The 26,490-nt window shown below is 52.4% G+C and overlaps 2 protein-coding genes across 4 annotated transcripts; both read right to left on the bottom strand.

Annotated features, from left to right (window-relative positions):
• Positions 1-2,861: 2,861 nt before the first annotated feature.
• On the bottom strand, positions 2,862-15,181 carry NRSN2 (neurensin 2). Of its 3 annotated transcripts, none has more exons than XM_059134038.1 (3): positions 15,143-15,181; positions 6,452-6,646; positions 2,862-4,550 (listed from the first exon to the last, which is right to left on the bottom strand). In XM_059134038.1, exons 1-3 carry the CDS (start codon positions 15,164-15,166, stop codon positions 4,125-4,127), a joined length of 645 nt encoding a protein of 214 aa, XP_058990021.1. In that variant the 5' UTR covers positions 15,167-15,181; the 3' UTR covers positions 2,862-4,124. The 3 variants fall into 3 exon arrangements, with proteins under 3 accessions (XP_058990021.1, XP_058990023.1, XP_058990022.1); XM_059134040.1 differs by lacking the exon at positions 15,143-15,181 and adding an exon at positions 10,127-10,296; XM_059134039.1 differs by lacking the exon at positions 15,143-15,181 and adding an exon at positions 9,969-10,120.
• Positions 15,182-22,402: 7,221 nt separating this feature from the next.
• SOX12 (SRY-box transcription factor 12) lies at positions 22,403-25,435 on the bottom strand. Its single transcript, XM_059133651.1, has one exon. It carries the CDS (start codon positions 25,060-25,062, stop codon positions 24,109-24,111), a length of 954 nt encoding a protein of 317 aa, XP_058989634.1. The 5' UTR covers positions 25,063-25,435; the 3' UTR covers positions 22,403-24,108.
• Positions 25,436-26,490: the final 1,055 nt, after the last annotated feature.

The following is a 26,490-nucleotide window of genomic DNA, read 5'->3' as shown; positions in this document are numbered from 1 at the left end:
ACAAACTCCAGGTGGACGTGAACTTTGGGGAAAGAGTACTGAACCCAGTATACATTCCCCCTAGCAAAGTATGGACAGTGGAACAGCCCCCTTTAACATGCTTCAAGGATTCATGCAACAGTTGGTGTCAGTGCGAATTAACTTTGGTTATTGGATTCTGCTTCTCTGAAAAGAGATTCCCTGTGGGGAATGGGGCTTTGTGGGGGCCTGGGTTTTATTGGGCTTACAGATCAGGGTTGGCTTCCTCCATGGCAGCTGGGAAGGAAAACTAAAGTGAGATATAGATATTCCGGGGATGGAGGCCTACTTCCATTTCTGGAGGCCATCTTGTCAATGTGAAATTCCATCCCTGGTTCTGTCCAGCTGAGGGCACGAACTCAGAGTGTCCAAGTCATAGGTCACACGTGGCCTCTCAGGAGTTGAAGCTATCCCTGGGAATGTTTCCTCCTGCTCAGTGCTCAGTCAAATTTTGAAACAGATCTAATTTTTAAAAAATATCTTATTTATTGGGGCACTTGGGTGGCTCAGTAGAGTAAAGCCTCTGCCTTCGGCACAGGTCATGATCTCAGGATCCTGGGGTCGAGCCCTACATGGGGATCCCTGCTCCGCAAGGAGCCTGCTCCTTCTCCCCGTGCCCCCTGCCTCTCTGCCTACTTGTGATCCTTGGTTGTCAAATAAATAAATAAAAATCTTTAAAACAATTTTTAAAATTATTTATTTATTTGACAGAGAGATCACAAGTTGGCAGAGAGGCAGGCGGGGTTGGGGGGGATGCAGGTTCCCCTCTGAGCAGAGAGCCCTATGTGGGGCTCTATCCCAGGACCCTGAGATCATAACCTGAGCCAAAGGCAGAGGCTTAACCCACTGAGCCACCCAGCAACCCCCATACTGATGTTTTAAAAACGATACATCTCTGGGGTACCTGGGTGGCTCAGGCAGTTAAGTGCCTGCCTTTGGCTCAGATCATGATCCCAGAGCCCTTGCATCAAAACCCATGCTAGGCTCACTGCCCAGCAGGAAGGCTGCTTCTCCCTCTCCCACTCCCCCTGCTTGGTTTCCCTCTCTTGCTGTCTCTCTGTCAAATAATTAAATAAAATCTTTGAAAAAATTAAAAATGGATACATCTCATATACAAATTTGGATTCTAACTTCTCTGGAAAAAAAAAAAAAATCTGTTCACACTAAGCTCACAATTCCACAGGGCAACAAACATTCCTAAATAGGTTTGTTGGCTCTCAGTGTCATTTCCCCAGCTCTGCACCTTCAAACCAAGGGGCAGTGCAATGCAGTGACCCAGACTGTGGACTCAGGAGCTCCCCTGCTTGTGTTTGAACCTCAGCTCTGCCCCCTTGCTACCTGTGCATCCTTGGGTCAGCTACTTAATATTCCCAAGCCTCCCGGTCCTCACCTATAAAACTAGGATTGATTTATTCAAGCCATTTTTATCAAGCATCTACTCTGTGCCAGGCGTTTTCTAGGCCCTTGGGGTATGTCAGCAAACAAAGTGAAGGAAGATCCTCCTTTTGGCAGAGATCACACTGGGGCGGGGGTAGACAGGTAACGGAGGCACATAAAACAAATAGGTAAGCTGTAGACTGTACTGAGGGGACAAATGCCACAGGCTGTGCGGACGGAGAGAAGCCCGGTGAGGTTGTATTTGCGAGATTGGCTAGCCACTGGGTTGGATTTAGAGGGTGAGGACAGACTGGGGCCAAGATGGCTCCAAGGGTTGGGTTAGAGCCAGCAGGGAGCTGGAGCACCGCCCTCTAAGGGGGAGGGGTGAGGGTGGGGGAAGGGGGCCTCGCAGGGGCTGGTCTGAAGGACGGGTTTAACAGGAGCAGTTTGGGATAGTTGAGCAGGAGCACATCATGGTTGGAAATACAAACCTGCTGTCTGGGAGCCAGGTTTGGGAATAATAGTCCTTACCTCATAGGCTGTTGTGAGGGTAAATGAATGAATGTGTGTCTGTTAGGCACTGAGAACAGTGTCTGCCCTCTGGTAAGTGCTCATAGGGGTTAGCTGTTTGCGTTGCCCTGGAAACGATCCCAGCTCGTGCCAGCTCCAGATCCCAGAGCTCTGGGCTCCAGGAGCTTACCTCCCCCTCAGGGATGGGGGCAGTGGGTTGTCAGGACGCTGGAGAAATCTCCTTCCCAAAAAGTCAGTACTTTTTTTTTTTTAATTTATTAAAAAGGATTTAATATATTTTGCCGAGAGAGAGAGAGAGAGAGAGAGAGAGAGAGAGAGACACCACAAGCAGGGAGGGCAGCGGGAGAGAGAGAAGCAGACCCTTCACTGAGCAAGGAGCCCGGTGCCCGGCTCAATGGGGGGCTCGATGGGGGGCTCCATGCAGGATCCTGGGATCATGACTCCAGCCGAAGGCAGCCCCTAACCGACTGAGCCATCCAGGTGCACCCCAACAAGTTAGCATTTAAATCCTCCCTTTAAATCGCCCCATTTCTCTGACCACTAGTTAACTCATCTGTAAAATGAAGATGAGGGGTGCTCAGATGGGCGGCTCAGTAGGTTAAGCCTCTGCCTTCGGTTCAGGTCATGATCTCAGGGTTCTGAGATGGAGCCCCGCATCCGGCTCTATGCTCAACAGAGAGCCTGCTTCCCCCTCTCCCCCCACGCCTGCTTCTCTGCTTACTTGTGATCTCTCTGTCAAATAAATAAAATCTTTTTTAAAAAATTCAAAATAAAATGAAGATGATAGTCTCCTTTCCCAAAGAGTTATTATCATAAGGAGCTAATGAGAAATAGTGGATTTAAGTGTCCAGCACATGGCAGGAGCTCCTAACAGTCTTTTTTCCTCTCTACCCATGCCCCATGGTCAGGGAGAAAAGAAGCCAAGCCAGCATCCGTCTCAGCTCTTTATTGAAAGGGAAAGTAAGATAGAAGGGGTCCCGAGTGGGGAAGGAGCGTGGAGCACAGAGGCAGTAGTGCCTGCCTGGTTGGGGAGAACGGTGGACACTCCCAAGAGACCACTTCAGGGTGGAGGTGCGACGGAGAGGGGGAGGGTAGGGGCGGGATCCGTGGGCTCCTCTCTCCAGCTGTCTTGGAGCCCCCTCTAGTGGTAAGAACGGAGGTGATTCATCTGGCTGGGGAGCCTGCGGGATGAGGTTCTGGTGCCCCCAGGAGGACGCATTATGTTACAGAGTAAGGTCAATACCGTGGGTGATGGTTACTAAGTGGGCGGATTTTGAACGGCAAAGACATCCCAGTTCTCCTGCCCCCGGCTCTAAGAGACCATTTAAATGCATGTCCAAATTCTCTTCTGAGCTACCTAGGACCCTCAGGCCTCCAACCAGGCTCCCTGGCCCACCTGCCTCCCAACCCTGGAGGTCCCGTGGAAGCCAGGAAAGCATCAGGCAGGTCTCCTGTTCCAGCCATAGAACAAGAGCTGGTCCAAGAGGAGGCAGAAGATGTGGGTCCCCATTCCTGCGGACTGACCGCTTTCCTCAGCCACCTCGTCTGTAAACTGAGGCTAATTAGAGCGCATCATGGGCCAGACTCAGGGGCTCTGAGGCCAAAACGCACAGAAAACATTCTGTAGGAGGTGACTGCTTCCGCACCATCCTGGAAGGGAAGTCCCACTGAGTGCTCTTGACCCATCCGCAGGCATGCTGGAGCAGCTGACAGAGGAAGGGGTCCGCGATGAGAATGACTTTGCTATGCAACCCGCCAACTTTGTCTATGGTAATGCTTATATCTGGGGAGAGGAAAGTCATGGAACTCTAGAATCTGATCCAAACCCCTCACAGTATGGAGACAGGAACAGATGGTCTGAAAGGAAAAGGGGCTTCCCCGGGTCACAGAGAGTAGAGGGGGGATAGATTGAGAGGGATGTTTTCTTCTCCCGAAAGGTCTTGGGAAGGAAGGGTAGGTGGGAAGTTTTGGGAGGACCTGGGGAAAGTTGGCATCTTGGAGGAGTTGGGGCTCAATCCCTGGGAAGGGGTACTGGGATTTGAGCTCCAGACTCTTGACCTGGAGTTGGGTCTTCTGATAGGTGGAAGGGGCCCCACTGAAGGGGAGAAGTTAGGGAGACAACTGGAGGGCCGGGTGTGGTGGGACAGAGGAATGGTCCAGACCCCAGGTCTGGCTCCTCCTCTGGCCTTGTGGGCAGCTCAGGAGTCCCGCTTGGGCTGGATGGTCTGCACAGAGGATTGCCCAAAGGGGCTGGCAGGTGGTGAAAACCAACACTGGCCATTGGCATCGCGGAAGATGGGGGACAGCTGCTGCTCTGGCTCATCCCCGAAGATCTCCACATGGCCATCAGCTTCGGTGTCCAAGGGTTCTGCCTTGGTGTCTGGGCTCAGCCAGCCAGTCATGGCCCAGAGCAGGCAAATGGCCAGCAGGATCCCAGCCGCCATGCAGAGAGCTGTGCCTGCCAAGCGGCAAATGCTCAGGGCCCGGTTGTAATCAGCTGCCCGCTGATCCAACACGAGGAATTCCCCCTCTCCAATGCCCTCCAGCTTGGGAGGCACTGCATAGCCAGTGGTCAGGGCCGCCACACCCAGCAGCAGAAGCAGGGTTCCCGAAGACAGACTAATCTGGAGAGAGGCAGACAGATTGGGAGGTAGTTAGGGTCAGCCTGATGGTGATCCCAATTAGACTTAACGGTAACAACTTGGTCTAACCTTAAGAGATGGGAATCACAGAGAAGTCACAGAATACACTTCCTAGGATCGAACTGATGAGGGGCACAAACTGTCATGTTCTACTTGGAATCTTGAAACCCCTAGATCAACGTCTTTCCAACTCCCACTTAGCAGTAGGTTTTTCCAGTACCTTGAGTTCCCTTCCATCATTATTTGGGTCCCATCTCATCTCTGTATCCTGTCTGCCCCCTTCCTGCATTCGGGATAACTCCTACACATCCCTCAGATCTCATCTCAAACTCACCTCCTCAGGGAAGCCTTCTGGGATGCCCCTGGCCTGCGTCAGGTCCCCTGCTTTGCATTTGTACAAACACTGTGCACATTTTTTCTTCTGTGCACTCACCATGGTGCACACTTGAACATGGAATTTCGTTACTATGTAAGTGATATCTGCCTGTCCCACTGGAACGAGAGACTGGAGAGCCATGAGAACAGACACTGTCTGTTTTGGGTCACTAGGTGTCTTCCTAGCACGACGCTGGTACAGAGCAGTAGCTGAGTGGATGTTTGCAGAATGACTACGTGAACCACAGCTAGGAGCTCCTAGAGGAGAGGGACCACATCTCAAATTCTCTGTCCTCAAGAGCCTAGCACATTGCCTGGCAATTAGAAGAGGCTCAAAGTTTTAAAATACATGCTCACTTTCTCCTGGGAGTCTTCCTTGCTCACTCCAGGTCCTGAGAGCATCTCCCTTCCTGGCACCCTCTGACCACTTGGCCTGAGGTCTCTAGATCTCTACACTTTGCCTCCCCAGTAGAGTAGAAGCCCTTTGAAAGCCGAGGGGAAGGGCTCTTTGCCTCAATTTCGTTATAGTATTTAGCAAAGAGCTATGCCTGTTGTAGGGATTCTGCTTACTGCCACTTCCACCCTTTCCCTACACTCTGCGCCCTCACTGACCACTCTCCCTGGTTGTTGGAGACACTCACTGCTCCTTTCCTCCACTGTCCCTGTGACAGAACTCCAATATGTCATTGAGAAGCCACAGGAAGAGTTAGCTGAGATGAACCCCACTTCCTTACAGTCAGTGTATACTGTGCCCTCTGGCCATAGTAATTAGTTCAGAGACAGGCAAGTGATCCAATCAGAGCCAACGCAGTGCTTGACAGGACTCCTGGAAATGGAAAGCAGTGTTTCTTTTCTGAAGGAAATACTGGAGGAAATTCTGATTTCTGGCGGATGGTGTGGAGTGAAAATGCAGATCAGAATGGTAGCAGCTACTTGGAGAACATGTGCATAGATTCTGAAGCTAAAGGGGCCACAGGGGCAGGGGTACCATGGGGAACCTGAAGACTAAGAGAAATCTTGAACGACTGGATTGAACTTGGCCTGAAGTTGCTCAATCTCTGGCCCTTTCAATAAAGTGGGTGATATCTTCCCTTCCTTGTTTAAGCCCACTTGAGGTTTTTTGTGTTTTGTTTTGTTTTTTAAGATTTTCTTTTTAGGTAATCTCTATCCCCAGTGTGGAGCTCAAACCTACAATCCCAAGATCAAGAGTCTCACGTTCTACGAACTGAGCCGGCCAGGTGCCCCAAATTTGTACAGTTTTGAATGACTTATCAACAGTAGTCATTTGCCAATTTTTTTAAAAAAGTAGGCTCCACATCCAATGTGGGGCTTGAACTCACGACCGGGAGATCAAGAGTCACACGCTCTACCAGCGGAGTCGGCCAGGTTTCCCTTAATTGGGTTTTTGTTGCTTGTACCTGCTGTACCATCTCTTTTTCCATCCACCGATCCCATCTCCTCCCTGCAGCCCCGAGAAATCCCAGGAGTTGCTCCTCCTCTGGCCTTACCTTCCAGCACAGTGTGGGCCAGGGTCGGCGGGGACACAGGATGGGAGGCCCCTCAGGGTCATCGCTGAGGGCCGCACCTGCACAGTCTTCGTAGAAGAGGTGCAAGTAGGAGCGGACCCCATACCATTTGCCATCTTCCACCTTGGGGCCGCGGCTACAGCTGCAGGAACGGTCACAGCCTGGCATTGTGGATCTCTGTTGGGGGAAGCAAGGTGCAGACAGGGGGAGAGATCCGTGAGACCCTCCCAGACCCCCGGAATCTTTGTGCGTCATCCGCTTTTCCTCCCATTTTAGATAACCCACACTCATAACGCAGCCTGGCCTTCTAGGTACTGGTTTGTCTTTCTCTAAGTATGCGGTGAATGAGCCAGCGCATAGGGGCACTAAGGCCAGTGCTTAACAATTATAGATGCCAGTAAATGTGCTTGTTTAATCTGGAGGCCATCCGGTGGCTGGGACTGTGGGTTCTGGGGGTCTGACTGTCTGGATTGGAATCCCAGGTCTGGATGGAAATCCCAGATCTACTACTTCCTGGCTGTGTGACCTTAGACAAGTGCTTTCACCTCTCTGAAACTTGGTTTCCTTACCTGTAGAGCAGAGCTAATAATCACCTCTGCTTCACACAGTTACTATATCTGAGGCCAAGGAACGGCACCAGTTGTCATTACCATTACTGTAATTTCTTCCTTATTATTTTTATTCTAAACCTTTTGAGCCCTGTATCTGGAGTAAGAGGTTCTCCACCTCCTCTCAAAATCTTCCCCTCTTCCCGGTACTCTTGGGGGTAACTATCATGGCTGACACTTGTCCAATCAGGCTGAGCTCCCAAGGTGCAAGGCTCTAAAAAAATCCTACCCGGGGCTGCCCCTCACAAGGCAAGAGCCTCCAAGTCCCAAATCATCTTGACTCCAAAGGAGGTGAAAGCCAGGGTCCCTCTTAGTCTCAGGGTGTTTATTTTTTTATTTTTTTGAGGATTTTTCACAAGCAGGAGGAGTGGGAGAGGGAGAAGCAAGCTCCCCACTGAGCAGGGAGCCCGATGCAGGGCTTGATCCCAGGACAGTGGGATCATGACCAGAGCGGAAGGAAGGCAGATGCTTAACACAACTGAGCCACCCAGGCATCCCTTGGGGGATGTTTAGATTTTTAGGGAAACCTATCTAAGAACCCCTCCTTTTAGAATAATACCCTTTTTTATTGAGGTATACGTGGCATATAATATCGTATTTGTTTCAGGTATACAACACGATTCAGTATTTGTAATGATCACCATAATAAGTCTAGTTAACCTCTGTCACCATACCTAGTTACCAATAAATGTCCTTCCTTGTGAGAGAAACTTTAAGATCTACTCTCTTGGCAACGTTCAGATATGCAATATGGTATTATTAACTATAGTCACCAGGCTACACATTATATCCTCATGACTTATTTATTTTATAACTGGAGTTTGTACCTTTGACCCCCTTCACACATTTTGCCCTGCCTGTGGCAACCACTTACCTTAAGAATCTCCCTTTTAACAGATGGAGACACTGAGGGCTTGGTAATGGAAAGTACTTGTGTATCTACACATGGAGAGGACTAAAACCAAAGTGGGGGATGAGGAGAAGGGTGGGTTTGGGGAGGGGAGTTGTTTATACTGGGAAAGGATTGGGGTCCTGCATCAGCACCCCTGCATCAAACAAAATAAAGCAATGAGCGGGGTGCCTGGGAGTCTCAGTTGGTGGAACTTCCGACTCTTGATTTCAGCTCAGGTCATGATCTCAGAGGTCATGAGATTAAGCCCCCACGGGCTCAGCATGCAGTGTCTCCTGAGATTCTCTCTTTCCCTCTCCCTCTATCCCTTGCCCTACTCATGGGCGCGTTCTCTCTCTCTCACTAAATACATAAAATCTTAAAAAATAATAATAAAGCAATGTGCTTACACTGAAGGATAAAACAAATTTCTGGACCTCCCCCCAATTTCCAATCAGATGTAGCTTTCAATTTCCTGCATAAACTCACTAGCACACACATACCCACATAGCACAGAGAGGCAGGCATACACACACACACACACACACACACAAATCAAACAGAGACATACCACAGACTGATGCACAGACACACACACCTGAGACACACACCAACATGGCTACACAAACATAACAGAGACATACCGAGACAGGCACTTACATACTACCTAGAGACATATTCAGATAGACACACATAGCACCAAGAAACAGACACACTACACACAAAGACACTCCACGGAGAAACACACACATAGACACACACACACACACACACACAGAGCCAAAGTGTGTGTTGGGGTAATTCTTGGAGCCCCCACGGATCCACACAAGCGCCAGAAGTTCTCTTCTTATAGCCTGTCTATAAATCGCAGTTCTTTATAACCGTCACCCCATAACTCAGGGAAAAAGAGAAGAAAAGGAAAATACAAGAAAAAAAAAAAAGTTTTGGATCGAGAATGGAAAAAGACACAGACCAAAACCGAAAGATAAGGAAGAAGACAAGTGGTCCCGCGAGAGAGCAGGAATCTGCCTGGGAGGAAGGTGGGGCGGGGCCCCGAGGGGTGTGGCCACTGCAGGAACCGCCCCCGGCCCGGGCCCTCGGGAGGCCTGGGTGGGGAGACTGAATGGGGGCTTGGGGGCAGTCAGAGTCAAAGCTGCAACTATTAATTAAAGTCCTAGGGGAGGGGGCAGGGAAGAGAGGCTCGGGAATTGTAGGTCTGGGTTAGCTCCTCCCCTGCAACTCACCGTCCCTCAACCTCAAATATACTTAATCACTCAATCTTGCTGGCACTGGAGAAGGAAGGTGACCTTGACGCAGCCTCCCGCTAGGCCTGGCCCCTCCCCCTCCCGTGTTAAGGTTGCTAGAAGGCGGTCTGGCGGTCAGGGGGAGGGAGAGAGAGGATGCTCCGGACACCGCGCGAGTACCCGGGACGTGGGTTGCCATGGGAACCGCTGGGGAGGTGTCCCTAGGCGAGGGGAGGAGGAAGGAGCTCAGTGTGAAAGGAGCGGGAAGAGGAGGGGGGCTACAGGGGCGGAGGGGGGAGACTGCGGCGGAGGCGAGCGGAGGGAGAAGTACGCGCAGGTGATAGGCGCAAGGGCCTGAAGATCGTTGGAACCTATTGCCTGAAGGGCCTCATTCATTCTCCTTTCCAGACCCCAATCTGGACCCCCACTGCCTACAACAGTGTCCGGCGCTGCCGGGGTTGGGAGAAGGGGCGCCCTCTTGGGGGGCAAGTCCAGGGAAATCGGGCCAATTCCTCTCTCTCGCTACCGCACCGCTGTTTCTGATAGGACCACCAGTTCCCTGGCCGAGATAAACCATATCATTTCCCCCAGGGGAAAGGGGGAAACTGAGGCACGGAAGGGTGGGAATAGGTTTTTAATAAAGAGGTGGGTGGGGGTCTTGTCCTCCGAAGCCTCTGCCCATCCTCTCAGCATTGAGCTATCTCTGGGAGACGGGGCTGGTGAGATCTCTGCCCCCTACGACTTTTCTGGGACCTCACCTCCCAAAGCTCGAGGCACACCAAGGCTTGGGCGCCGCCGTCCCGTCCGAGGTTGGACGTGGCGGGGCTGGGGATGCGGGCTGAGGTGGGGTTCCCCAGAACCCGGGAGAAGGCGGGGTGGGGGTCGGGGCGCGCGCGTGGAGCCGGGCTGAGCTCACCTCTCTGCCTGCTGTCTCCGCCGAGCGGGAGCCAGAGCGAGAGCCGAGCAGAAGCTGGTTCTGTCGGCGCCTGCGCCGCAGTCGGGGGGCGGGGGTGATACGGGGCTGGGGGGTGAGGGGGGGGCACCCGCCAGCCCCAAAGGCTGGCTCTGCAGATTGCGGACCCCTGCAGAATGAGAGCCCCTACCTCCTTCCAGAGTTCCCTTCTCTCTCTGAGACCCCAGGCCGCTCGCGGAAACCCTATCGCCTCCCCAGAACGCACCCCCTCCTGCAGTCCCTCAAACTCCTGATCCGACTCTCCATCACTCCCTTAATCTCCCACCCCTATCCCTGAAGACCCTTGCTTCACCGAGCCGTCATTTCCTCATTGCATCCTCTCTGGGTCTCCATCCTCTTCATGGAGCCCCTCGCCATAAGTGTACAAGTGCTCATCTTGCTGACCCCACCCCCACTTTCTCCACAGATTCCAGTCTCTCTTTCTGTCTCTCTCTCTCTCAGCCCTCACCCTCACTCTCTCAGGAGCTCCCTACCTCTTCCTGAGGCCCCTCACCTGTCACTGAATCCCTCGTCCTCTCTCCATTCTCTTTCCCTCTTTGAGCCACTGACCCTTGCTAAGGCTCAGCTCCTCTTATGTCGAAAAGGAAGTTGAGGCTGGGGAGAAGGGGTTGGTAGAGAAACTTCCTTTCCCCTCTGGAAGAAACAAGTGTTCTCTCTCCTAACCTACCTGCAGTTCTGCTCCAGGCAGTGTGTGCCTTGTGGCCCCTCTCTCTGGAGAACCAGCCCTTGCCAGATAACTGTGTCTACTTCATTCCTTGTCATGAGCCCACAGCCTTGATTTTGTCTTACACTTGCTGTGTGGTCTTAGGAAAGTCACGGCACTGCTCTGAGCTTCATCAAACACCATTGCACACACATGCCTTCATGCCTTAAGCAACCATTCTGTCTTTCCACGTGCTGGGGGCTGGGGATACAGAGATGAATGAATTCCAAGATGAGGCCAGATCTTTTTCATTCACTATTGTATCCCAGAGAGTTGTGTAGTGTTGGCGTTGACTAGGCAGCTCAATCGATATTTACTGAACATAGACTAGTAATAATAACAAATATATGGTTTGTTATGTGCAAAGGGCTTATCTAAGTGCTTTACATGTACTACTTACTCATTTAACTGTGTGTGTGAAACAGACACAGACAGACAGAAAAAGAGACAGAGAAAAGTCCTAGAGCCCAAAACTAAAGACCTTGAACAGTGACAGGAGATGATGCTAGAGAGGCAAGCATACATGAGACCCTTCGGGGCCTCATAAGCCAAGGTAAGGAGTTTGCAGTTCAACCCAAGGGTCGTGGGGGTCCATGGAAGCTTTGGAAGGAGGGATGTGTTCTGGACTGCACACTGAAAAGATCCCTCTGGCTGCTGATCCCTCTGTAGAACAGGCTAGAATGCTTCAGAGAGGAAGCAGAGAGATCCGAGAAGAGCCTCCATATCAGAGATAACTATGACTTGGCCTAGTGGGCTTGCAGAGAAATGAATGGATCCAAGAGATGTTAGGGGGTAAAATGAACTACAGGAGAAGCCCATAAGAAGTTGCCTGTCCCAGCTAGGCTTGGCCTTTGAGTCGTCCCAGTTTAGGCATCAGACAAGTGAAGAAGCAACCAGATGATTCCAGTCCGGAACTGTCTGAATCAGGTTCAGCTCTGATAATAATGGGAGAGGGGATGGAAGAGGTTCCAGAGGCGATGGGAAGGGATGAGGTCAAGTGTACAGGAGGGATGGGCTTTGAGCCAGCCCCGGAAGGATCTAGTATCCTCTGAGACCCAGGGGAAGGAGGGAAGGTGGCCACTGAGAAGAGATACAGTGTGGTGGTTATGTGTTGAACTCTGCCTGAAACAGACTCAGGTTTGAATCTTGGTTCTGCCACTCACTGTTTGCATGATTTAACTTCTCTGAGCCTCTGTTTCCCTGACCACGAAATAGAGATAAGATTAGTGGTTGCTTCTCAGAGGATTTATCAGAGTGAAATGAGATGTGCATCGAAGACCCTTAGTGAAGCACGTTGGCACAGAGTCAGACCTCAACAAATGATTGTTGTTGCTACTGCTATTATTGGTGCATTAGTTTATAGGTAAGGAGGGCAGGGAGTTGAATGACAAGACATCTGATAAATTGAATGCTCTGGAGAAAAACAAGAAGAATCATCTATTAAGAAAGAATGGTTTTAGGGGTGCCTGGCCAGCTCAGTCGGTGGAGCATGTGACTCTTGATCTTGGGGTTGTGAGTTTGAGCCCCACGCTGGGTGTAGCAATTAAATGTAAATTATTAAAAAATAAGAGAAAGGTTTTAGTTCGACAGGAGGATTAAAAAGGGTGGTGAGACAGATACAAAAGGCCATATGTTGTATGTTTCCATATAGATGAAATAGCCTGAGTCAGAAAATCCGTAGAGGCAGAAAACAGATTAGCGTTTCCTACGGGGTGGGGGAAGGGAGGAATGAGGAATGACTGCTTTATGGGTTTCCTTTTAGAGTGATAGAAATATTCTGGACTAGATAGTGGTGATGGGTGCATAATTCTGTGCATGTACCATCACTAATGACAATTTTATGTTATGTAAGTTTTTCCACAATCTTTTCAAAATGTGGTCAAAATTTGGAATAATCAGTAATGATGATGGTGGTGGTAACAGATGTTACTTACTGAGCATTTACTAGGTGCCAGCATAATTTATCTGCTCAATAACCTTATGAGGTCACTTGCCTGAGGTCACCCACCTGAGGTCATTCAGTCACGATTCCGCAGAATCTGAATTTGCTCTGATGGCTCTGAGGCCATGATCTGTAGAGGCAATGGTGTGCATGGCTGTGACTTTCTCTGGCAGTGTCAGGAGAAATGGGAATGAAGGAGGCTGCTGGCACTCCGGTTCTTGGGTGAGGGGGTTCTCCAGGACAGGTGGGGCAGAAAGGAGGGGTGAATGGGAATGCAGAGGAGAAAACAGATCCCATAATGAACCTCAGGATGGATCCTGGCTCAGTGGGGAAGGATGCCAAAGGCAGCTGAGAAAGAGAGCAGATGGATCTGGAGAAGATGCAGGAATTCCAGACGGAGGAGCTCAATGAAGTCCCAAAATAGGTATATGGGAAGAAAGGGAGCCTGAGGTCAGAGTGTGGGATGTTATAGTTAAACATTTTAGATGTAGAACGCTGTAAGAGATGAGAAGGCTTACTAAGCCAGTGCTATCCAACAGAAGTTTCTGCAAAGGTGGGAATGGTCTAGATCTGTGCTCTCTGAACAGAACCACTGGCCATATTGGGCTATTAAGCATTTAAAATGTGGCTAGTGAGGCTGATGATTGAACTCTAAATTTTATTTAACCTTAATTACTTTATTCACTTCTTTATTTTTAAGTAGGCTCTATGTCCAACATGGGGCTTGAACTCATGGCCCCGACATCAAGAGTCACACGCTCTACCCTCTGAGCCAGCCAGGTGCCCCCTGACCTTAATTATTTTAAACTCAAGTTAAAATAGCCACATGCCGCTAATGGTCATCATATTGGACAGTCAGGTTTCAGTGGGACAAATCTTGCTGCCAGGGCCCTACTTTGAGCATGACTGTCATCTCAGACTCCCATCATCCAAGCCCTTTTACCTAGTATTTTTGCCCTGCCCTGTAATGGTCTCTTCTTTACATTGTAGCCACAGTGATCCTTAAATCAAGAGTCAGATTCTCATACAGGAGTCTCATTCCCTGGTCAAAACCTTCTAATGACATCTCATCTTACTCAGGGCAAAATGAGAAAACTGGGGGTGCCTGGGTGGCTCAGTGGGTTAAACCACTGCCTTCGGTTTGGGTCATGATCTCAGGGTCCTGGGATCGAGTCCCATATCGGGCTCTCTACTCGGCGGAGAGCCTGCTTCCTCCTCTCTCTCTCTCTGCCTGCCTCTCTGCCTACTTGTGATCTTTCTCTGTCTAATAAATAAATGCTTTAAAAAAAAAAAAAAAGGAGAAAACTGTGGTGGATTAAAGATGGCCACAAACTCTTTTTCACTCTGCCCTTCAAAAGGTGGAGTTTCTTGCTCCTCAACCTGAGCTGGCCCTGCCATTGCTTCAACCAACCAAACATGGCAAAAGCAATGCTGTGTCTGTTCTAGACTTAGCTTTCAAGAAGACCAGCTTCCGGGGCACCTGGGTGGCTCAGTGGGTTAAAGCCTCTGCCTTCAGCTCAGGTCATGATCCCAGGGTCCTGGGATCGAGCCCCACATTAGGCTCTCTGCTTAACGGGGAGCCTGCTTCCTCCTCTCTCACTCTCTGTCTGCCTCTCTGCCTACTTGTGATCTGTCAAATAAATAAATAAAATCTTTAAAAAAAAAAAAAAAAGACCAGCTTCCTCTTCCCTTCTCTCGGAACACTCACTCCTGGAAAGCTCCCTCTTGGGCCCCAGTCCCCTTGCCGAAGAAGCCCCAAACTACATGGAGAGGTCCCATGCTGGTACTCCAGCTGACAGTGCCCACCAGACCTCTAGCCCATAGCCAGCACCAAATACTGTATCAGGCAGCATGGTGTGAGCGAGTCCTCTCGGACATGTCCACCCACTTGAGACCGCAGATGACATCACATGAGCAGAAGAGCTATCCCACTGAATCCCATAAACCCACAGGATCGTGAAAGATAATAGAACAATGTTAAGCTGTTAAGTTGAAAGATGGTGTGTTACACAGCAATGACTATCCCAAACCAGTTCTTTTTTTTTTTTTTTTTAAGATTTTATTTCTTTGTTTGACAGATACAGAGAGAGAGAGATAGAGAGAGAGAGAGCACAAACGGGAGGAACTGCAGGCAGAGGGAGAGGGAGAAACAGGTTCTCTCTGGAGCAGGGAGCCCGACGTGAGACTCCATCCCAGGACACTGGGATCATGACCCGAGTTGAAGGCAGATGCTTAACTGACTGAGCCACCTAGGCACCTCCAAACCACTTCTTACTAGGACCTGTGATTGCCCTTTGCCCACAAACTTACTTACCTCCGTTTTCTCCTCTTCCTCCATTCCCTCACTCACTGCTCCAGCCACACCAGCATCCTTGAGTAAACTAAGCCCATCAGGCAAACCTCTATCTCAAGGTGTCAGAACCTTTGTACTTGTTTCTCTGCTTTATTGCTCCTTCTCCAGATATCTGCATGGCTAGCTTCTGGCTTTATTCAGACCTCTGCTCACAAGAGGCTTTGTTTAAACACTTTGATAGAGACATAGACCGCTCACCAAACTTCCATGTGCATCACATACATTTCTCAGTTCCCTTGAAGTTAGACAAAACCAGGTGATTAGTTCTGGCCAATGAGATCCAGGACTCCAAAGAGATCCTTGGCCGCAGATTTTCTTGGAAGAGAAAGAGCAGAACTTAACATTCATTTAGGTAACAGAAAACCCTGAAAACAACTGAGGGTGAGAAACTGGGTTGCTAAGAAACCTCCTAGAACGGGGGAGATGTTTGGCATCCATTGCTAGGCAACCTAAAAGAAGCCAGAGAGGCAGGTTTGGCTGCAAGCAGCTTTCCCCTCCTTTACAGAGGCTCCCTGAACGCCAGATGGGATATGCTCTTGAATGCTTCTGGTCCAACCACCTAACTGTATAGATGGGGAAACTAAGGCCTCAAAAGGCAGGATGATTAGTCCAGATTCCCTCTAATTTCTCAACAAGAGCAAAGACAAATGGCATAGGAGGACATTGTTTTTGGGAGTGGCGTGACTGAGGCAGAGCTTTAGGGCAGAGCTGGTAGCTGAAGAAGAGACTGTAAAAACAATAAAGAAGTCAACTGTAAAAGGCCTTGAATGCCAAGGCCAAGAATCTTAACCTTCATCCTGAGGTTAATGGGGAGCCACTGAAAGGTTTCCAGAGGTAGTCACATTTGTTTTCTTTCTTTCCTTTTATTTTTTTTTTTAAAGATTTTATTTATTTATTTGACAGAGAGAGATCACAAGTAGGCATAGAGGCAGGCAGAGAGAGAGGAGGAAGCAGGCTCCCTGCCGAGCAGAGAGCCCGATGCGGGACTCGATCCCAGGACCCTGCGATCATGACCCGAGCCGAAGGCAGAGGCTCAACCCACTGAGCCACCCAGGCGCCCCCCTTTTATTTTTTTTTAAAGATTTATTTATTATGTTTAGAGAGAGAGCAGGGAGAGGGGCAGAGGGAGAGGAAGAGAGAATCCTAAGCAGACTCCCCACTGAGGGCAGAGCTGGCCATGAGGCATGATCTCACAACCCTGATATCATGACCTGAGCTGAAATCAAGAGTGAGAGACTTAACCAACTGAGCCATCCAGGAGCCCCAGTCATGTTTGTTTTCAAAAGACCCCTCAGGCTTGGGGGCACCTGGGTGACACAGTTCATTAAGCTCCAGACTCCTGGTTTCTGCTCAGGTCCTGATTTCAGGGTCATGAGATCCAGCCCTGGGTCAGCTCCAGGCTCAAGATGCGAGTGTGCTTGAGTTTCTCTTTTCCTCATCCTCTGTCCACCCTACAACGTGAGCGCCCACATGTGCACACGCTCTGTCTCTTTCTCAAATAAATAAACAGATCATTAAAATGAGCCCATGAGGGGCACCGGGGTGGCTCAGTCATTAAGCCTTTGGCTCAGGTCATGATCCTAGGGTCCTGGGATCAAGCCCCACATTGGGCTCTCTGCTCGGTGGGAAGCCTGCTTCTCCCTCTCCCACTCCCCCCTGCTGTGTTCTCTTTCTCCAAATAAATAGATAAAATCTTTTTTAAAATTTTTATTTATTTACTTGACAGAGATTACAAGTAGGCAGAGAGGCAGTCAGAGAGAGGAGGAAGCAGGCTCCCTGCTGAGCAGAGAGGCCAATGTGGGGCTCAATCCCAGGACCCTGGGAACACAACCTGAGCTGAAGGCAGAGGCTTTAACCCACTGAGCCAACCAGGTGCCCCAAATAGATAAAATCTTAAAAAAAGAAAAAAAAAAGGGAGCCCATGGGCTGCAGTACAGAGACTCAGGACAAAGTCCCAATACCCTCCAGGCCCTTCCTGTTCTTGCCAGTCTGTCTCCTCTCTCCCCACCACCCCCGCCAGCCTACAGCCAGCTCCCTTCCATGTCCCTTTCTCTTGTGGAGTCCTCTCACTTGCCATTGCTGGTGTCTGGAAAGCTTTTCCCTTCATCTGAATCTGCTTAGTCTTACTGTGCTAGTGATAACCACTGCATAACCAACTGCCCCCAAACTTAGTAGTGCGAATAACCACAATTTCAGGACAACCGTGGACTCTATGGGTCAGGAATTCAGACCAGGTAAGAGGGGATGGCTTGTCTCTGCTCCATGACGGCTGAACTCCAGCTGGGAAGACACTGCTTGAATGACTGGGGGCTAGGATCACCTGGAGACCCCTCTGCTCACTTGTCCGGCACCCGAGGAGGGGTCTGGATCACCAGGAGCACCTACGGGGAGGCTCTGCACCTGTTTTGGGCTTCTTTATTGCATGACCATCTTAGGGGTGTTGGACTTCTTATTTGGTGGCTCAGTGTAGAAACCTATAGCATCTTTCTGCTACATTGTATTGGTTATGAGTGGATTGTGAAGGCAGCCCAGACTCCAGAGGAAGGAAATTTATGGAAAGAATGTCAAAGAACATGTAGCCATGTTCTAAAATCACAACAACCTACTGAGGTCTTGGTCACAGCTTGAACATCACCTTCTCCATGAAGTGACCTGACCATGCCCTGCTCCACGTCTGTGTGCCCCCAGCCCCACTGTCCATGTCCATCAGTGCATTTCCATCCCTCTGTTGATGTGTCTTTCTCCTCCTTGGGAGTTAAGTTCAGTGAAGACAGGCCATGTCTGTCTTTTTCACCTTTGTACTCCAGCATCCAGCACAGAGCCTGGCAAAGCTGTTGACTGGGTGAGTGAAGGAGTGATTGAATGAGCTAAGGCAAGGAGTCCAATCCAGAAGCCAGCCCTTCCTTGTGAAGCTGATATACTAATTAGAGAGAGAAAGAGATACAAAATTGAAACTGTATATGATAAATACCACAGCGATAAATGCTATTAATAAAGCAAAGTAAGGGGATAGCCTAAGGGTTTATGTGTAATACTTTACAAGACTGATCAGGGAAGACCTTTTTGAGGTAGTGACATTGGAGCAAGTGCCAAAGAAGTGAGGGAGTAAGCCATGTGGGTATCTGGGAGAAGAGCACTTCCAGCAGAGTGAACAGGAAAAGGGCTGGCTGTTCAGAAGGGCTGAAGTGGGCATGTGCTTGGTAGTTTTAGGAAACAGCAAGGAAGCCAGTGGGCTATTGTATGGCAAGGGAAGGAAAAAGCAATAGGCGATGAATCCCACGGGGGGCCCCAAGCTAGATTACATAGGTTTTTGCAGGCCATGCTGAAGACTTTGGCTTTTAGTTTGAATGAGATGAGCACCGGTGGAAAGTTTTGAGAAGTGAGACATAGTCTGATTTGTAGGCTAACCAGATTCCTCTGGCTGCTGTGGATAATAAGACTGTGATTGAAGCAAAGGAGAAAGCAAGGAGTCCAGTGAGAGGTTGGTTCAGGAGACCAGGCAAGAGATTGAGGGGGACTGTGAGGGTGGCTATTGAAAGGGTGAGAAGTGATAAGGGCACAGGACACATTTTGAAAGTAGAGCCAACAGGGACAAGGGATACGAAGCTATGGGGAAAAAGAGGAGCTGAGGATGACCAACAGGTTGTTGGCCTTTAAGTCACATGTGATGGGAAGATGTGGAGTGGGGAACAGCCTTGGAAGCACTGCAGAAACAAGAATTCATAGTTAGGCATGCCAAGTTTAAGGTGCCAGTTGGACATCCCAGTGGAGATGAGGAGGAGGCAGCTAGATAGAAGAGTCTGGCAACATCAGGATGGAGATATGGACTTGAGAATCCACAGCTATGTTAAGCGGAGTTCTAAGATGGCCCCAAGATTCCCCCCCACCCCAACCCCTCCCACCGTGGTGTGCATGATCCACATAACCTGCTATCCTCTGGGTGGGAGAGACCAGTGAGTATGACGGATGATGTCGTTCTTGTGATTAGGTTACATTATATGGCAAAAGTGAAGGGATTTTGCAGATGTGATTAAGGTCCCAAATTAGTTGAGCCTTAGCTTATTAGAAAGGAGAACCTCCTGGGTGGGCCTGATCTAATCAGGTGAGCCCTTTAAAAAGAGAGCCTTCCCTGGGGCACCTGGCTGGCTTAGAGCATGTGACTCTTGACCTTGGGTTCAGGAGTTCCAGCCCCATACTGGGCACAGAGACTGCTAAGTAAATAAATAAATAAGTAAATAAGAGCTTAAAGTGCCACTCTGTGAGAGAGCTTGGGAAGATAGGACACTGATAGTGACCCGCAGGATTCAAGAGTGGCACCAGCTGACAGTCGGGAAGAACACAGTTCCTTGACCCCAAAGAACTGAACTCTGCCCGCCACCAGGTGAATTTGGGAGAAGACTCGGAGTTCCAGAACGGAATGCAGTCCAGCCAACACCTTGATGCAGCCCTGGGAGATCCTGAGCAGAGAACCCAGCTAAGGCACGCCTGCATTCAGGGCACAGAGACTGAAACAATAAATGTGTGTTATTTCAGGCTGATACATTTGTGGCAATTTTTTACCGGCTACAGATAACCAACACCTCAGTGTACAGGTGTTCTTAAAGCCTTGGAAACAAGATGGTTCAAATAGCCCAGGTCTGAGGGGCGCCTGGGTGGCTCAATGGGTTAAAGCCTCTGCCTTTAACCTCAGCTCAGGTCATGATCAGGACCTGCATGGGGCTCTCTGCTCAGCAGGGAGCCGGCTTCCTCCTCTCTCTGCCTACTTGTGATCTGTCAAATAAATAAATAAAATCTTAAAAAAAAAAAAATAATAGCCCAGGTCTGGGATCCAACGGGGATGAGTCAATGACCTCGGGAACCCAGTGAGATTGGAATGGGATACACCCCACCCCTACCCTCAAATGCTTCCTATTCCTTTCAGCCTCTAGGTGTCCCCAGAGCCCACATAAGCAAGTCTCTCCCCGCCTTTTCCAGGTCAGAATCCATTTCCTTCTGAAATGTAAAGAACCAAGTAACAATAAATGGTCTCTCAACTATTCTGTTCCTACTTTCCCCTCCCAAACTTTATATATGGGGAAACCGCCCAAGATGCCACTGTGATCTAGGACTACCTCTGGCCTGGCACTTTACCCTTCCATGGCACTCAGAAGGGCAAAAGACCGACCCCCTCCCTCTCTCCAGCTTTGATCAGGGGAGGGATCTGCAGTGATGTAGACAGAGGCTGCAGTTTCTCACTGATGCCCACTGGAGGGAGCAGCCCTAAGGTGGGGGCTGCCGGCCTGTGTGGAGAAGGGAAGAGACCCCCCTCCCCACCGAGGTCAGGGGCATCAGAAGTGCCCCGCTGCGGGTACAGGGCCAGTGACCCAATTCCCTCTGTCGGGCCCCTCACCCCCTCCCTTGCAGTCCGAGTTCCCCCCAAACAGACGCTGAGACGGGGTCTGGGGTGCAAGATATTTATTAGGTATAAGCACCTGTGAAAAGAAGAGGAAGCAGGATTGGGTACAGGGGTCAAACTGCACTGCAGGCCTGGCAGAGCCTCGGCTGCCCTGGGTGAGTGACTGCAGGGGGAGGTTGTGCACTGGCGCTGCCTGTTGATGTCTGTCCAGTCCCCAACGCTGAACCAAAATGGCCAGGCATTTGTCTAGATATCTGATCTCCCTGGGACACCGGATGCAGGCTGCCCTGGGTCAAAGGGCTCTCAGCAGCGGGAGGATATCCACTGACCATACTTCTCATGGCTGGGCAAGTCCCTCCTTCTAGGGGGTTCTGGTGGCACCTAGTTCTGTCTTTCTCACCTTCTCAATTCTATCCTAGAAGACTTTTTTTTTTTTGCCTTCTTGCAAAGGCAAGAAGGCACCCAGCACTCCTAAACCTGCTATAGTCTTCTTTTCAATTGTCTATGGGTATCCCAGTCCCCAAATACCCTCTCTGGATGAGGTCTGTACACTTGACCTTGGTTCTTACTTGGGGAAACAGGCTCTGTTCAACCTTAGGAATTCATCGGAACTGGCAATGAACTGGGAATGGGGGTGGGGGAACAACAAATAATTTTTTAAAAGGCCTTCCTCTGTTTCCAAAACATGCTGGTAAGAATCTCAAGGACAAGAATCACTGTGGCTCCCGTTGCTCTTCTTTAGTTATTTAATAAAATTACACTGTGGGCCAATTATGTTCTAGATACTGGGACCAACCCCACCATCGCTGCCCCCCACCCAGAGGACAGCCTAACACCATCTGTGAATAGGGAAGGAAAGGCAGCACCCACAAGGAGAGAATCAAAATGTGGGGCCCGACTCTGACCTTGGCTGCTGGTAGGCCCTCCTACAGGTTGCTTTGCCACCCTGAGCCTGTTTCCTCCTCTGCACAATGGAGTAATACACTTCAGGGAGCATCTTATTAAATACTTCTGACCTCAAACTTCATTTTAGCCTGAAGCAGCTACTGTTAAACGTTCTCACATGTTAATCCTATGAAAAGAGTCAGGGTGAAGTGAATTTGTTCAAGGTCACACAAGTGTTCAGGGGTGGTGGTACTCGGGCTTTTTGAGCCCAGACAATGTGGCCCGACTCTTCTTACTTCTCATTAAGGGCAGGGTCAAACTGGCTACCCTTGGACCAGGTAATGCCTGCACACCTGTTTTTAAAAATATTATGAGTCAGCTTTCATTTTGCAATTGAGATGTTCATAGAAACATCCAGATTTCTACCTTCTTTTGAACAATCTGGCCACCATGGGCTGCATTCCCACAAGGTCACGACTGGCCTGAGGTGAGTGGCTGCCCCCCTGCTGAGGCTGGTCAGGAAGCCCATGTCTACCCAGACTCTATCACTTATGTCACATGCCTGGCCCTGCAGGGATGAGTTTGTCATCCTTAATGAAGACCAGGGAGTCCTGAAATAGGAGGAGACAGAGGACCCCCGCACTTCCTGCAGGGTGCTAAGTCACATGGACTTCCCTCTGGCAAACTGTCTGGGGGAGGGTTGAGGAGAGGCACAGACATGTAGAACCACAGGGCAAGGTCGGGGCAAATACACTTTATTCAGTCCTGGCATCAGACTGGCGGAGTCCTGCTGTGGGTGCCAGTGCCCCAGATCAGAGGGACCCCTCCCCTCGGCTACTAGACTAGTTCTCCAAGACCACAGACAGTGACATCTCTTCACTCACATGACGTTTTCTGGGTTTTTTCATTGTCTTTTTGTTGTTGTTTTTCTTTAAAAAAAAAAAAAAAAAAAAAAGAGAGAGAGAGACAGAGAAAGAGAGAGAGAGACAGAGAGAGAGAGAGAGAGCGCGAGAAAGGCCCAGAGCCGGAGCACCAAGCTTAAAGGAGGCAGCTGGTGGCTTTGTCAGCGACGGGAACGCGTGGGGCAGAGACCTGCGGAGACCCTGGGCAGGGGTCCGAGAGGACTCTGGGACCGTTTGTTCCTGAGATTTGTGTGTGTGTGAATGAGAGTGTGTGCACACCCAAGAGGGTGAACACACGCCGGTGAGATACAGGTAGTGAGGGCTGAAGGGGGCGTGGGGAGGCCGGAGGGGCGGGACTTGAGGACTAAGAGGGGTAGGGTCATCGAGGGCACCCCGGAACGGAACACAACCTCCTCAGGCAGCAGCGCTATCCCGAGTTTTCACATGGAAAAACACGCGCAAACGGCGGACCTCTACTACTCTGACCCTCCTTTCAGTCTCACTGGCCCAGTCGTTAGTCTCTCTCAAGCCAGCTGTTTAAAAGTGGGGGTCTTCTTGCCACGCCGGCTATCATGCCTCAGTCTCAACACCCCCCACCCTGTACCAACGTGCCTCAGTTTCTCCCACTGAATACTGTCACTGTGGGCACAGGACTCGAGTGATAGAAAGGAGTGGTGGGCGTAGGGAGGAGCCCAGACTGCGAGTGTGCCTTTGACTTGATGGGGCACTTGGAGGGGGTGGAGTGGGGAGCAGCAAGAACCCTGTCCCCAGATAGACTGAAATGCCTTGGTTCGGAGTTTTCTTGGGCAGTCCTCTCGTGGTCCAGTTCCAGATGAAGACCCTATTCCCAGTTCCCAGGTGGGGTAAAGAAAAGGGAGGTTTCTGGGACCAAGGTAGACTGTAGAGGCAGCCTAGCGGTGTGTTTGGGCAGAGGGTGGGGCGGGGGAGGGAGGGGGAGGAGGTGCACCTCAGTCTGGGCAAGCCCGCAAGGAAAAGGGACTATGCCACCAGATAGAGTTCCAAGCTCCAAACCAAATCCTTCCGGGCCAGCTAGTCTCTTTCTCCCCCTTCCTTAGCGCTCCTCCCATTAAGGCAGTGACGCCCCGTCGGGTTGAAAGGAAGCCGCGGCTCCCGGATCAAAAAATTTCTCAGGATCGCTCAATACCCGCCCCAATTCTTCCCGAAGCGGGCCACAGAGGCGTACGGTTCGACTGGGACTGACCCCCTCCTCCCAAGAAGCATTAAGCATGCGCGAGAAGGGGGCGGGCCCCGGCGCTCGGCGAGGGAGTGGAGGGGGGCATGGGAGGAGCGTGCGGTGCCGCCCAGCCGCAGCGCCCCCCTAAACAAGAGAGGAGGCGGGCTAGGCAAAGGCGGAGGGATTCAGGAGCAAGGGCAGGGGCGTGTCCTCCGGCCACGAGGAGGGGCGTGTGCGAGGTGGGGGAGGGGTGCAGGTCTGTAGGAGTGGACAGGAGGTGTAGAGGAGGGGGGCTGGCTGCTGGTGGCTGTGCGGGAGGGGGCAAGATGGGGCGGGGCTTGGATGTCAGGGAAAGAGTGGGGGTTGGGCTGCCTTGGGGTGTGTCTGCGGGGGAGGGGCATGTCTGGATTTGAGGGGGATGGGCACGTCTAGGAGGGGGGAGGCTGCGCGGGAGATGGGGTGCCAGCCTCGGCCTCCGAGGGGCCCCAATACCTGATTCCTGTATGTAAACAGCTGGTTTGGGGGCGTGCGCGCCCCGCTGACGGTGGGCTCAGTAGGTGAAAACCAGGTCGGCGATGCTAGACGGGCGCCAATCCCCCGCGATCATCTCGGTAACCTCGGGGGTGCAGTAGTCCGGGAACTCGAAATGCGACGTGCCCGAGGGGGGCGGCAGGTCCGGGTCGCGGTCCAGGGCGCTGCAGTCCAGGCCGGCGGGGCCGGGGGGCAGTCTGGACAGAAAGCCCAGCGGCTCCTCCCCCGACGCCACCGTCTCCTCTTCGCCTTCCTCCGCCGCCGCCGCCTCCTCCTCCTCTTCCTCCGGCTCCTCGTCCTCCGACGGAGTGGGGGAGGCGGTGGTGACAGCCACCCCCTCGCCCGACGGCCCCTGGGCGCGCTCCGCTGGTCCCCGGGCAGCCCGCCCCGCCGGGACCATCCTCCACATCTCCCTCCCGGGGGTCTCGACCAGGCGCACTTCCAGCAGCTCCTCGTCGTCGTCCTCGTCGTCGTCCTCGGGCGCCGCCGCGCTGCCCCCCAAAGGCCCGCCCGCTGCTCGGCGGCCCCCGCGGCCAGGCAGCTGCGGCCCGGGCTTGAGCCTGCTGCCGCCACCGCCACCACCACCACCGCCGGGGGGGCGGGGCCGCGCCTTGGCGGGCGCCCCCTTGCTCTTTTTGCGCGGCCGGTACTTGTAGTCCGGGTAATCCGCCATGTGCTTGAGGCGCAGCCGCTCCGCCTCCCGCACAAACGGGATCTTCTCCGAGTCCTGCAGCAGCTGCCAGCGGCGGCCCAGGCGCTTGGAGATCTCGGCGTTGTGCATGTCGGGCCACTGGTCCATGATCTTCCGCCGCTCGTGCTGCGACCACACCATGAACGCGTTCATCGGTCTCTTAATGTGGCCGCTCGGCGTCTTGCACCAGCCGGGCTCGCGCGCCCCCTCCTCGGCCGGCCCGGGCCCCGGGGGCGGCGGCCCGCCGTCCCGCTTGGCCCTCGCGCCCCGTTGCTGCACCATCGCGCCTGGGCCCGGGGCCGCTAGACGCCGCCGGGGGCTGTCCGCATCCTCCGCGGCTGGGGGTGGGGGAGGAGGCAGCAGCGACGGAGGGGCGGCCCCGCCCCGCAGCTCGGCCCGGCCCCCGCGAGCTGGGGAGCTAGGAGCTGGGCGCTCGGGCCCAACGGACGGCGGGGGGAGAAGGTCAGCGGCGCGGTCTCAGGCGGGCTCGGCGCGCCCCCGCCGCCTCCGGCAAGTTGCGCCCTCCCGCACGCTGCACATTGTTTTGCGGGGGCGGAGGAATCGCACCCTCCGGCCCCCGCGGGCTCTCCTCGCAGCCTCCTGCTCCGCCGCGGCCCGCGCACGCCGCTCCCCGCCCCGCCGCCTTCCAGTGTCTTTCTCCCCGCGCGGCCCCGCCGGCGCGCGCGCCACCCCTCCCCCTCGCCGTCTGCGGGCCGCTGCGGCGCGCGCGGGGCCGCCCCGTGTAAACACCGAGGTGCCCGCTTGGGCTGCGGCCGGGCCACGCCTCGCGCTCGGGCGGCGCGTCACCCGTTGCTGGGCAGAGAAGCTGGTATTTGCATCTCCCAATCGCTGGCTGCCGGGATGGGGCGGGGCTCGGGCGGCGGGGCGGGGCGGTCTCGCGGCTGGGTTGGAGGGTGTTGGATGAGGTCGGTTTCTTTTCTTAGGCTGGGGACTGGAAGGAGGGTGGGGGAACGCGGAGCGCCCTTCCCATCTGCCTCCGAAAGCTTGTTCCGCCCCACGTTGCCTTTGAAATTTTTAGCTTATTCTGTGACACCTGCTGCCAGGTGGGACCTCCGCGCCCTCCTCTTTTGGAGGCCCAAAACAAAACCTTTTGGAGGTCTGTTCTGGACCATCCCAGAACAGAATGTAGGGGACTCAGGATCGGGAAAGCTCTTCAAGGGGACAGACTCCTCGTTTCATAAATGTAGCCCCTGCCTAGTACACACACGGTCCAGCCACACAGGGGCTCGACAAGTGATTTTTGTCACAAATCCAATGAATATTTTTTAAAGTCTCGTTTGAGGCGCCACAAGAGTCCTGAGAAAGAAGGGAATACGACGCCCACTTTCCCGGATTCGGAACAAGGAAGGCAGCCGAATAGGGCTCGAATCTCGGGCTCGTGGTCCCAGCTCTCTCCTCCCAGCTCAGAGCATCTCGCTGGGGCATCTCGCCTTCCAGCCAAGGGTCTCGAGGAGGGCTGACTTTCTGCTTTTCACAGTCTTCAAGAGAGGTTCGAGGATGCGGGGAGTGTCCCATCCCAGGTCCCACCCCACACCGCGACCAGCTGGTTGCGGGACTAGGGCGCGACGTCCCTCCCGAGTCCGGAGAAGCGTGCGCGGGCACGGGGCGGAGCTAGGCCAAGGGGCGTGTCCGCGACGCATGCTCGAGGCGCGTGGCGGGGAGGGGCTGCGCGCTCCCCACTCACCACGT

The sequence above is a fragment of the Mustela lutreola genome, chromosome 9, assembly GCF_030435805.1.
Source record: "Mustela lutreola isolate mMusLut2 chromosome 9, mMusLut2.pri, whole genome shotgun sequence".
NCBI lineage: Eukaryota > Metazoa > Chordata > Mammalia > Carnivora > Mustelidae > Mustela > Mustela lutreola.
This window is presented reverse-complemented; position numbering and strand designations above follow the sequence as displayed.

What these genes read in the sequence shown, in the direction of transcription:
- NRSN2 (XM_059134038.1), bottom strand. Translation starts at nt 15,166, where the DNA reads ATGGAGGAAGAGGAGAAAACGGAG. An exon ending in AGGAAGAGGAGAAAACGGAG is followed by an intron (nt 6,647 to 15,142) that starts GTAAGTAAGTTT and finishes TTCCCCCAACAG; the next exon opens with AGATCCACAATGCCAGGCTG. An exon ending in GGCCCACACTGTGCTGGAAG is followed by an intron (nt 4,551 to 6,451) that starts GTAAGGCCAGAG and finishes GCCTCTCTCCAG; the next exon opens with ATTAGTCTGTCTTCGGGAAC.
- SOX12 (XM_059133651.1), bottom strand. Translation starts at nt 25,062, where the DNA reads ATGGTGCAGCAACGGGGCGCGAGGGCCAAGCGGGACGGCGGGCCGCCG.